This window comes from Onthophagus taurus, chromosome 6, assembly GCF_036711975.1.
Source record: "Onthophagus taurus isolate NC chromosome 6, IU_Otau_3.0, whole genome shotgun sequence".
NCBI classification, from domain to species: Eukaryota; Metazoa; Arthropoda; class Insecta; order Coleoptera; family Scarabaeidae; genus Onthophagus; species Onthophagus taurus.
The window spans coordinates 29008847-29021613 of record NC_091971.1 but is presented as its reverse complement, the minus strand read 5'-3'; the positions used below and the strand labels follow the sequence as shown (position 1 = coordinate 29021613).

Genomic DNA, 12767 nt, shown 5'->3' with positions numbered 1-12767 from the left:
TGTATACAATTGGTTGTTTGTGGTACAGTGTTATTGAGTTCGACCTATTTCTGTACCCACATGAGATAAATAAATATTTATTTTAATAACACACAGTTTTACAAGTGCCTCCTCTGGCACACGCTTGATACATTGTAGAGGACGTCCGCGTATGTTTAAATACGTAACAGACTGAAGGCCAAGACGAGGGTTTATAAAGCGGTCATTGCTCCTATTACATTACATTGCATCGACTACATATCGGGTAGGTGGACTAACCAACCTTGCACCGCGACCCTAAGGATCTATCCCGATAGATATCGTTATCAAATTTCACCGTGCAGTCCAATGCTCTTAACGAACATTAATACCTTGCTCGGCGAAAGATCATTCAGATCCCTTGAGGAGATAAACTGCGACCCAAAAATCGAGAATCTGATACGGTTAACGGCAGGGCAGTGGCATAAAACATGCTCAACCGTCTCTGCTTCCTCCGCACATAGTCGGCATTCAACATCGTCGGCTAAACCCAACAAGTTGAGGTGTGCTTTTAATCGGCAGTGCCCAGTAAAAACACCCATTAGAACTTTTATGCTACTACGGGCAAGTCCTAAAATATTCCCTGGTTTGATAGTGGCGATGTTAATAAACACCTTAGCATGTCTCATTCCAGGAGAACTGGTCTACAGTAGGCGAAGTCTCTCTTCAGCCCACAGTCCATTCCTATATTTGGCCACCGCAAATGATACACCAACTGCTGGTTCCGGCCCCACAAACGCTTCAGCGCTGCCATCTCGTGCTAGCTTATCTGCCGCTTCATTGCCAGCAACCCCAGAGTGACCCGGGACCCAGATCAGAGAGACTCTGTTATCACAACTCAGTGTGTTTAATGTTCTCTTACAATCATTGACCAGAGCCGACAAAGTTTTCACGGCTTGCAGCGCCTGGAGAGCGGCTTGACTGTCTGAGAAAATTCGTGAAAGTTTACTGATAACTGAAGTCTGTCGGACTTTCCTATACCAGGCTACTGCTCCGTATGTGATCATAGGTCTAACCACAGTCACATAGAGCCAGTACAGTCTTTCAGGGGTAAGACCCCAATTTTTTTCCACAAAGACTGCGACAAGTCCATTCCATTCCATGACAGGGTTTTGTCTAGGATTACTCCTAGATATTTGACTTCCTTTGAGAAAGGAATTTCTTCACCTTGGATAGTTGGGCGGATTAGTCCATCCAACTTGATCTATACTTATATATCTATACCTATATTGATCCTATACTTACCTATGGCAGTGAAAGCTGAATCGCAAATAGAAGGGATATCAGTAGAGTTAACACGGTCTAAATAAAATGCCTCCCGAGAGTTGTGCAAAGACACGACGGGACAGAGTACGGAACAGCCGTATTCGACAAGAGCTCAATGTCCAATCGATCGAGAGGATGATTGCGGATAGACAGCTGTATCGGTTTAGCCACGTAAGACGAATAGGACAGGTGAGGAAACCACGGATATACGATATACATAGAGGCCAGAGTGTAGGCAGGCGACCCATAGGGAGACTAAAAACAACATGGGAAGATACAGTGACGTGACACAGATTGCGGCCAGCCGAGTGAAGACTATGCAGAAGCTCAAGGGTGTAGCTGGGGAGAGAGAAAACTTCAGAAAATGGATTTTAGACCATCCCTCAACGTCACTACAGGGGCACGCTGGGGAAGAGAAAGAAGAACAAGAAGTATTAAAATTTTATTTAACCAATAACTATCATTCAAATTGAAAACATACAGTATAATATCGTTTTCTAAATAAAGGAATCGATTCCAGCACAAATGAAAAATTGTTAGGCCTACTATTTTGTAAAATAATTGGAACTTTTGTTGTTAAATCTGTACATTCCTCTTCAAAATAAATCGTATCAGGCATGATAGTATCCTCTTCCGTTTTTCGTGTTACTTTATATGTCACACCATCGCAAGAAATCGGTTGTGGTAAATTTGAGTACTTTCCAGTCACTAGATATAAAGAACTTAATATATTTGGACCCGCAGGAGTTTCTAAAATTATACAAAAATAATGATAACTTCTTTTTTATAAGTTATTTACTTACCAATTACTCTTGCCCAAAATTTTCCTTCTTCCGTACCGCCTAATCCAACACAAATCGTCTTTATCGATGTTAATAGCATATGATTTCTATTAGGAATCTCCAAAATAACTTTTCTAGGTCTTTCCGTAATGTGTAAAACATACTTTGGTATTGTAACAATAATTTCTTCTCTTTGTAAACTGTCCTTAATACAACTTGAAACTTTTACAATAAAATCTCCGACCGTTTCGTTACAAAAATATAACCAAATATCCAAATCGATGTACACAAAAGCCGTCATCATAAACGCAAATTTTATTTCACCATTTTCATTAAATTCAAAGTCTTTTGATTTTGGCACTAATCTTCCATATGAATATAAATCTCGGTTTTTATGGTGACGAATTGGTAATAAATCGTCTGGTGTGTGTAATGTTTCATAAGAAATTTGTAATCGATAATTCGCCCTAATTTTATAAGGTGATTTAATTAAATATTTATAATGTTTTATGTCTAAGTGATTTTGTTGTATTTTTATTGTCGTTGTTGGGTAAGCTAAATCGGGAGTACCAATTAAAGAGATTGATTTATTTGTTACATATCGATAACCAGAACATTCTCCGCTCAAAATTAACGTAGATTTAATTTCCTTTGCAAATTTAGCAAAATAAGTTATTGCTAAAGTTACTTTATTATTCGCTTTAATTTCGAAAAAGTTTATCGTTGTGCTAAAACATTCTAAATCATTGTTGATAAATATAATTTTATAAGCAATCGGAAATGGGTTGTTGTTCTCTAATTCAATTTTATTCGTAATGTTTGTAGATAAACCAGTTTTTAATGTGATTGATTCGATTGGGTACATGTTTGGAAGGATATCAAATAAATAAACGGAAAACATAAGTAATCTTATTGAATTTCCTTTAACAATTTCTTCTGGTTTTGTAGTGAATGAATAATTTATCATTTCCAAACTTTGTATGATTCTTGATACGTTATGATACATCTCTTCGTATCTTTTTGGCGTATAAAATAAATCTTGTAACAATACTTTTAAATACGGGCAATAAGTGATTAGAACAACACCAAACACTAAACCATCACACAAAGAATTATTGTACAAATCCACAGATGTTGCATTTAACGTAACATTTTCCCAAATACTGTTTCTATTTTCGTTATAATGAAATTGTAACCAATTCATTATCAAAGATTCCGATTCACTGTATATAGCTGGTTGGATTGGAACATTTTCTTGTGAAAAATAATCCGAAAGTGGGGTATTTTTAAAATTATCGCATTTGCTCATTATGCAATGGCTCTGGATTACTTTCTTTAAATATAAACATTTGTAAAGTTGTAAAGTGAAATCCAACCAAGATTGGGCTCTCAATCGTGAAAAAATTTTATAATGTAACATCGTTGAACTTAATGGTAAAGGATATTCCTTAAAATTAAAAATTTCTTCGTAATACATTTTCGCACCACCATAATAAAATAAATGCTCAGGTCTTAAATGCATTAAAGCTCCACCTTCATTATTAATCTTGTTAATTATAGTTTTATAAATACGGTATAAATACTTTAATGTATCAGTAATACTTGAAAAATTAGACCTATAAAATCATTTAAACAATTAACTTGAAATTGTAATAATTATTTTTTTTTGCATACTTTTTTTTAGTTAAAGACTGTACAATCTCGGGTCCCATTATATTTCCAATTATATGTAAAATTGGAATCCCAGACAATTTTGTGCGTCGTTTTAATTCGAGAGAAGAAGGTGGTTGTAAATTCGGAGAAGCAATAGTACTTTTTATTTGATAAGTGTCGGCACAGAAAATAACTTGTGTGTTTAACCAGCATTCCGCTGATGCAATAACTTGCTCCATGAAGTTGAACGAGGGATGAGTTGGTTCGGGATATAAAGGATAACAGGAAAAACAATTTCGAAGAGAACGCTGGAAAAAACAATGTAATTATTGGGTTAAAACGATTTTTTTCAGTCAATCCTATACCTATATGGTTACAGTTTTGGAGAAACAACAAGAGTGGATAGACATGTTGTCACTTGAGCTATCGTCTTAACTTATTTTTAGATGTTTTATTACTCACCAATTAAACAATTACTAGAGCTTTACACCTCTAAAAATTTGTGACACCACTACAAAATTCATGAGCAAAACGGAAAGATTGCTTAGTGGCACACGACCCAATTGGGAAAAATGTAAACGTGGAAGACCTAACCGAATTGACTGGCTATGCAATCGGCGGAATCAAAAAACATAGTTGCTATCTAGTAATGGCGGCCAGTAGCGTCGATTTTTGTGTTATGTGTAAAAACAAGCAAGTTAATCAAAATGAAAAAATAATAAATGCTTTGGCGACTGCAATAACTTTACTCATAGTGTGTGTAGTACATTTAAGACAACAGAAATTAAGATTCTGGACTCTAATACCAATAATATCAGATGGTTTTGTGATGAGTGTGTATTGAAAAAGAAGAACACAGTTAATGATTTGTTTGAAAAGGTTAGTGAACTCATAGAATTGGTTAAAAAACAATCCGAAAAGATTAATGAACAGAATAATATAATTTATAACCTACAATCTTCGCCTGCGAAAGGTTCGAGGGTCCAAGAAGAAAATTAATCTGCGGCCTCTTAGCACAAAAATGCCAGTTACCAATAAACTTGATATCAATCTTGGCCAAGCAGTCGTTCGAAAGCTATGTAATGCTATACCAATATGTAAAGGATACTGGAATTCAGCTGTGATACAAAACTGTGATGTGTAACCTCTAAAATATTAACCTGTAAATACAAGTTAAGAATTTATCCTAGAGAAACTATGCAAGTCTGTGATAAATGGCTTTAAATAAAGCTTTATAGCTATAGTGATATTGAAATATTGATTAATAGATAAATGTTTAGCAAAATAAGATAAGGTAAATAAAAAGAGAGCTGCGATGAGTCCCACTTAAAACTGCCACCAAATCCTAAAAGATACCATCAAGATTCCTTGTTCTAATCCAACCTAATACCGAGGGCTCTCCTGGATTTTGTTTATTTTTCCTGCTTAAGCCGAGTCACTGGGCCCCTGGCTCGCAGAAGAAACCTAAGGTCAATCCATCCATTACTGTTTGTAATTTTCTTTTAAATAATAATACCACGGGGCAGAGAAAATTTGAAACGAGCCAAAGTTCCTGAAATCCAACCATTGCAAGAGAAAATTAAATAAATAAAGAAGAAAAATAATGAATGGTACATAAAAACCAAGGAATAATAAGTATGGAAAGGAACGAATAAAGAATTGAAAGACATAGATTGACCTAGTGACTGGAGTATGAGATGAACGAATGTTCGAACTCCAACCGACACCTGTTTGACAACCAACCAACCAACCATAACCTACAAACAAAACCAATAAAGACTACGACTAAATACAGGAACCTGTACGAAAACAAGCTTCCAATAACAATAAGAAACATGTAATAGCACCAGATGTTACTGCAAAGGAGCTTCGTTCTCAAAACAAACGGAATACTGAACATCTGGACAAGAACAAGGACAGACACAAAACAACACCTTTTAAAGGAAATACAAATACAAGTTTAAAAGACGAGGTCGATAACCTAATATCTAAAAAAACATACGAAGATGAAATGAAAAAGAGAAAAACGGTTACAATTAGAGGTAAAAGAATTGGCACATCTTTATCTGCAGCAGACAATAAGAGGTGGGTTTTTATTTCGCAACTTGTGAAGGAAACGACGGAGACCAATGTAACACAGTACTTATCAGAAAATAACATTAGTATGTATAATCAACTGTGAAAAATTAGACATAAAGACGACTACCATAGCGGCATTCAAAATAAGTGTGTATGAAGATACATATCAGAAATTGTTTAACCCGGAGTTGTGGCCAAGGAATGTTATTACTCGTCCGTATAGGCTGCGAAATTTTACGAAACATCGTCTGAATCAGGCGAACACGTAATAGTAAAGAGATCTGTAACGGTCAATAGAAAATGTTTTTCAGTAATTTATCAAAATGTACAAAGTATAAGAAATAAAACAGATGATTTAGCGGTATTTTTAAAAAGCTTATCAATCTTATTAATTGTGAAGACTTCCATATCGATGGCTACGATCGGGCGTCGTGTTTCAGTAGAAATCAACGCCAACAGGAAGGCTCATGTATTTTAATCAAAAAGGGACTAGAACACGAAGAACTGATTCCCTTGAAAAATCTTAGCAAGGAATTGGTTTTTGAATGCAGTGCTATAAAAATCGTGTCAATTAAATTAGTGGTAATCTGTATATACAGATTGCCATTGAGTGATGTAAATGAGTTTTTTGACTTGCTGGATGTGATGTTGTATCATGCGACAATAGGATTAACTTACTCTGTTCTTATATGTGGAGACTTAAATATAAATCTGGCAGAAACTACAACTCAATCCAGAAAGCTAATAGAAACGATGATCAAATACAATTTTTATCCTACAATTAAGGAACCAACCAGAGTGGCTAAGAAATCGAGAACTGTAATCGATAATATCTTTACGAATATTGAGGATTATAAAACAGAAGTCATTGACTCGGCTCTATCTGATCACAGGGCTTTGATGTTCGAGTACACTCCAGTCGCGACAATGGGTAAAGAAAGACAAATGAAAATAAAACATAAAATAATTAATAGAAACAGTATGGAAGAAATAAAATATGAATTATGTCTTGTGAATTGGTCAGTTATCACGGACATTGATCAACCGGACGAATGTTATGATCAATTTTGTGACATATTAACATCTATTGTCACTAAGTGTTGTAAAGAGAAGGTTGTTGTATTAAACAATAATAAAAAAGGTAACGATTGGATAACAGAAGAAATAAAGGAAAAATCGGCAATAAAAAGACAACTTTATCAAGGAATTGTAAGTAATAGAATAGAAAAACATTTCTATAAGTCCTTTAGTACAGACTTAAAAAATTTGATTAATGACACAAAAAAAACAATTTTATTGCAATAAAATTAATGACTCGCACAATAAAATGAAAACCATGTGGAATTTCGTAAACGAAGTAAGAGGGAAAACAACACAAAGACACTTTAATGTGGGAACATTTATGAATGATTTTGACAGTGAAGTGGACGTATTGAATGCTATCAATAAGCATTTTGTATCAATTAATGAAAGTGATAAAAAGTACAACTAATGTTTAAGGCGACACACTCGTCGTTTGCTATATATTTGACCAACAGTGAGGAGGTAGAATACACTATTAAGGGTCTTAACAATACAAAAACTGTAGGAGTGGACGGTTTTCCTGTTCGAGTACTAAAGTATTGTACGAATTATTTGTCCACGCCCCTTGCGCATATAATAAATATTTCTTTTACAAAGGGAATATTTCCTAAGAATTTAAAGCTGACGATCATTAAACCGATGTTCAAGAAAAATACAGTAAATGATTTTTCAAATTACAGACCTATTGCACTTATATCAAATATTACTAAAATTATTGAGAAGATGGTTTTTAATAGGGTAATGAATTATCTAACTAAACATAAATTGCTAAATAACTCACAAAATGGTTACATTAAGGGAAGAACCACAACAAGAGCGATATTCCAACTTATTGAAAATATTATAGAAAACTTAAATAGGAAAGATATAACATGCTGCTTGTTTATGGATTTAACTAGGGCATTTGACTGCGTACATCATGAAACATTGATCGCTAAACTGGAGAATATGGGTATCAGGGGAACACCTTTGGACTTTTTTGTTTCATATTTGTCTGAGAGATATCAGTGTGTTGCATCGCGGGATGACCATGGTAAAGAAATTAGATCGGAGTGGACGAAGGTTAAGAGTGGTGTGCCTCAGGGCTCGATATTAGGCCCCCTGTTATTTCTTAGGTAAACATAGGTACATAAGTAAAACCAATACTCTGACATTTGGAAGTGATCCGATTCACATCGCGTTTGAAAAGGAAAGCTTGTTGTTACCCGTGAGTGCTTTTAAGTTTCTCGGACTGAAGATCGACGTGGGTCTCTCATAGAAATTGCATATAGAGGAGCTATCGTCAAAATTGTCGGGCATATGTTTTGCTCTCAAATGTTTCTCGCGTGGTATGGGGGTACACTCGTCATTGTGCGCCTATTACGCGTATGTGAAGACTAGAATGCGCTACGGTGTCATTTTTTGGGGCAACTTGGTTGAGGCCAAGCGTGTATTTATCGTCCAAAAATCCTGTGTAAGAGCGGTACTGGGTATGAGTCCACGAGACAGTTGTAAATCTGCATTTAAACAATACAAAATTTTAACTTTGTGGGCGTTATATGTGCTAGAATGTGTAATTTTTGTAAAAACTTATTTAGTGAATTCTTTTTAAGATACGAAATGATTCATTCACACCAAACGAGAGGAATAAAGAAAGTACCTTTTGTGCCGCCATACACTAACAGCGCAAGGTTGCACAATAGTGTTCTTTTCTCTTGCATCCGAATTTATAACAACTTGGATCTTAGTGTTAAGAAACTACCATTACACCAATTGAAAAGGAAACTGAAGGGGTACTTGCTTGAGAAAACTTTGTATAACTTAGATGACTTTTTTAAAGAGAAAGTTGTTCCACACCTTTTGGTATTATGTGAATTAATGAAAGATTATTATTATTATTATTACTAATAGCGACAACATCATTTCCTTTAACAACGAAGGTTTTTTAATCAAATGCAAACTATAAAAACCTCGACCCCAAACCCAATGCCATCCTTGCACAATTCGACCCCAAACCCAATGTCAAACTAGACATTACAGAGGAATCTATTAGCAACTTCTTATCGAAGAAAAATACCACGGCAGACGCAAGTGCTTTTCAACGTATTGTCAAAGAGGGTATACTTTTTGCATAATCACTACGTAGTCATAGTAAGCGATACACCTCATTTAGCACTTGTAGGGTAGACTGGGTACGGTAGTGCCAGAGTACGGTTGTGAAAGTCGTAATTTTAGCGAAACTATATGGACAACTGGGGTGGATGCAAGAGGAAAGATGTGCGATTTGAATGTCTGAACGTGTTTCACAGTATTGCGTCAGCCATCGCGCGACATTAACGCTAGCAGAGGCCTTCATTACTTTTTAACGGTCAAAAGTAAGTATTTTGATTCAATTTCTTTTAATAATTGTTGTTATATGTGTACAGATAGAGTAATGACTGTTTTCCTCGTTATAAGCTAAACATTAGTAGTTATATAGCAGTAATTACTTTGTACGTAGATTATTTTGTATTGTCATGGCGATTGTTTTTTTGCAAAGGATCGCGTTGGGTATGGTTGTGACATATTTCTTGGGTTGGGTTGTGATACGTAAGATTTTGTTTTTTTTTGCTTTTAGATGCCCAGAAAACGCTTGAGGAAGACCGAAAGAGAGCAGTGTGACATAACAAAATATGAAGACGCTTATAAAGAAGTGAAACGCGGAACTTCTTTACGGAAAGCTGCGGAAATGCACGAAGTTAATCGCATGTCTTTGTTACGATATATTCGCAAACGCGATGGGGCCGATGGGATCACAGTGAAGACAGCATCTCTATGGGGTATGTCGCTCATAATAAAGTATACTCTGAGAAGCAAGAACAGCAGCTGTTAAGATATATAACACGTTGCGCAGAAATATATTTTGGCCTTTCTCCTAAAGAGGTACGTTAGCTTTTGAGCTGACTATCAAATACAATTTCAAGCGGCCTGGTACTTGGGATGAGAATGAAATGGCAGGTGAGGAATGGTTTCGTTCATTCATGAATAGAAATCCTTCACTGTCTGTTCGTGTGGCTCAAGCTACTAGCCTTTCAAGAGCAACAAGCTTTAACAAAACAAATGTCGAAGCTTTTTATGACAATTTGCCAACTGTTATGGACAGTTACACCTATGAACCACAGGATATATATAATGTTGACAAGACAGGCGTCACTACCGTCCAAAAACCTGGCAAAGTCGTAGCTAGACGTGGCATACGACAAGTGGGATCCCTCACTTCAGCTGAACGAGGCACACTAGTGACGGTTGCTTTTGCAGTAAATGCCTTGGGCAATGCTATGCCTCCTTTATTTGTATTTCCACGAGTCCGTTATCACGATCATTTTGTTCGCAACGGACCAATAGGGTCGATTGGTACTGCAAATCCTTCAGGATGAATGCAAGATGCATCTTTCCTAGTATTTCTCGAACATTTTAAGAAGTTCTCTAATGCTTCTCCAACACATAGAGTCTTGCTAGTTGGATAACCATTTCTCGCATATCCATATTAATACATTGGATTTTTGCAAAGAAAATGGAATCACTTTGCTTTCATTTCCTCCACACTGCTCGCACAAACTTCAGCCTTTGGATCGATCTGTTTTCGGACCCTTGAAAAAAGCTATAAATACTGCTTGTGATGGATGGATGCGGAGTCATCCTGGAAAAACAATGACAATCTACGATGTACCAGGTATTATCAAAACTGCTATGCCTCCGGCTTTCACTCAAGCGAACGTTCAGGCTGGTTTTTGCAAAACTGGTATTTATCCGTATAATCGTAATACATTCCAAGAACTTGACTTTGCACCATCTTATGTAACTGACAAACTAAATCCTGACACTGGTGAAAACAATCCTGACACTGGAGGAAACAATCCTGTAGCTAACAGTAAAACACTGTCGCATCTAACACAAGAATTGGCTTTTCACAATCCTTCGAAAGAAACGGACCAAGCCTTCACGCTGGGTAGAACAATTCTAACGGTGAAATACCGCCACTGTCAGCTTCCTTATTGGACGAATCTTTAATTTCAAATCCAAGTAATGTTCAGCCAGTTGTGTCATCCTCAGACATGCCACCTGTTTTTTTTTTCGTTGACAAATGTACACTTTACTATAAAAACTCCTTTCTGTCAGCTAACTGACATACTAACAAAATTATACGCGATCAAATGAAAATTGTCACAACCGTACCCAGTCTACCCTACTTTGTTGAATGCTCAGCTTTTGAAAGACCAGAACACAGAACATTAGCCACTTAACCGTAGAAAGCTAAATTGTTCAAAAGTTACGTTAAAGCTAAACAATGGTAGAATTTACGAGTGGAAAAAATTTAATAAAAAAATCAGTCAAAATATATTATTGAAAACATGTTTAGGTCAATCAAGTCCTCAACGCAATCGACACTAATTGATGACCAATTATCATCCTCCTCTTGACGGACAGGCAAATCCCACAAATTGTTCATGGTAGGTTTTGAAGAAGGTCATGGGCCCTGTCTGGCTTTGAAGATATCCACAATAGATTTCCGGAGTTTGTGAGTCAAAGTTGGGTACTGTGACCGCTGTTGAAGCCATTGCTCGATAAGGCTGTGGTGTATTTGCATGGTAAATTACCTTCTTGAAACCGGTTTCTGGCCTTTTTTCACAACATTAGTGGCGTAAATGACAAATGCATTCACAAGTACAATCTTTAGAATGCCGTAGAATACGCACAAAGGCCACCGTTTAGTCTTGCGGCTGTACGGCATTCGATGACACATTTGGTCCAAAGTATCAACTGATGACAGGCTTTTCGAGACAAGTGGATAGTAGCAAAACCACATTTGAACTTTTTGCCTTGTAAAAAACCATAGTTTTTGGCCCATTAAAACAAAACATGCTTGTTTCTATGGCTCTGTTCTTGGAATTTACCATTTTGTGAGGTACTTTTCGTTTGTTATTTTTCAGAGTACCTACAATAGTAGATTGGATCCATGACAAGTTATTGACAGCTTTTTCACAAAAAACTCGGCTTGAGGCAAACCTTCTGAGTTCAACGTTTTATCTGTGGAAGGAATGGTATCAACCATATATTTAGTGGCATTGTCACAAATTCAATCTAACTTGGACTTGTTAGGGATATACCCCTAAAATTAGATCGCCCTCGAAATGCGATAAATAAATAATAATATATAATAATAATAAATCCCAAACTTCCCTTATAGCAAAGTTGTTAGTTTTTCTCCTATCAGCTCGAGTGTTAATCATGTGTTAATCATCGATCCGTAAGTATTCCAACAAATAATTAAAACGGTCACAGCTCATGGTGACGTGGTTTCTATTACCACTGATTTCTGGGTTAAACAGCTCGTTTGATGGTAAACGATTGTCCTTTAGTTTACTTTTAGAGCATCAAATTCGGTATCACTCATCACACTAACAGTTTTAGTTTGAGCCTTATAGTTAGCACTCATTTCTTGAATCCAATTTGTGTTACAAACAATTTTATTTTTGATTTCGTTAGTTAAAAAAAGTTTGAAAACTTCTACGGGCAATAATTGTTTTTTGCAATATCAGTGCATCCTGGTGTTATATGAATAATATTTCTGCCTATCGATGATCTATTTCTAGCTGCCGTTAGCTTGTTTGTCCAACGATGCCCATTTTTCCCTTTGAGACTAATTTTATCACAAACCACTACGTGTGGATCAGAAACAACAGGATTAACGTTACCAGTCACCTTCATCTTCTTCCTAACTGGTGGTAGAGATTCTTCTTCATTCATACTTGAAACGTCTAACAGCTCTAAGGTTGCATCAGGGTCGTAGTGTGGGTCTTGATCGGTGTCATCACTGTTTATAATGCCATCATATACCACATGATCTACTTCATCATCCGATCCAGA

The 12767-nt window shown here is 36.1% G+C and overlaps 1 protein-coding gene across 2 annotated transcripts in view; it reads right to left on the bottom strand.

Annotated features, from left to right (window-relative positions):
• Positions 1–1713: 1713 nt before the first annotated feature.
• Positions 1714–12767, bottom strand: part of LOC111420991 (cilia and flagella-associated protein 47-like) — a 47434-nt gene continuing 36380 nt past the window's right edge. For both annotated transcript variants that reach the window (XM_071196758.1, XM_071196759.1), the window contains 3 exons: positions 3741–4027; positions 2088–3682; positions 1714–2034 (listed from right to left, as the gene is read on the bottom strand). In XM_071196758.1, coding sequence (XP_071052859.1) covers positions 1745–2034; positions 2088–3682; positions 3741–4027 — 2172 coding nt within the window. In that variant the 3' untranslated portion in view covers positions 1714–1744. The remainder of the gene's footprint in view (positions 2035–2087; positions 3683–3740; positions 4028–12767) is intronic.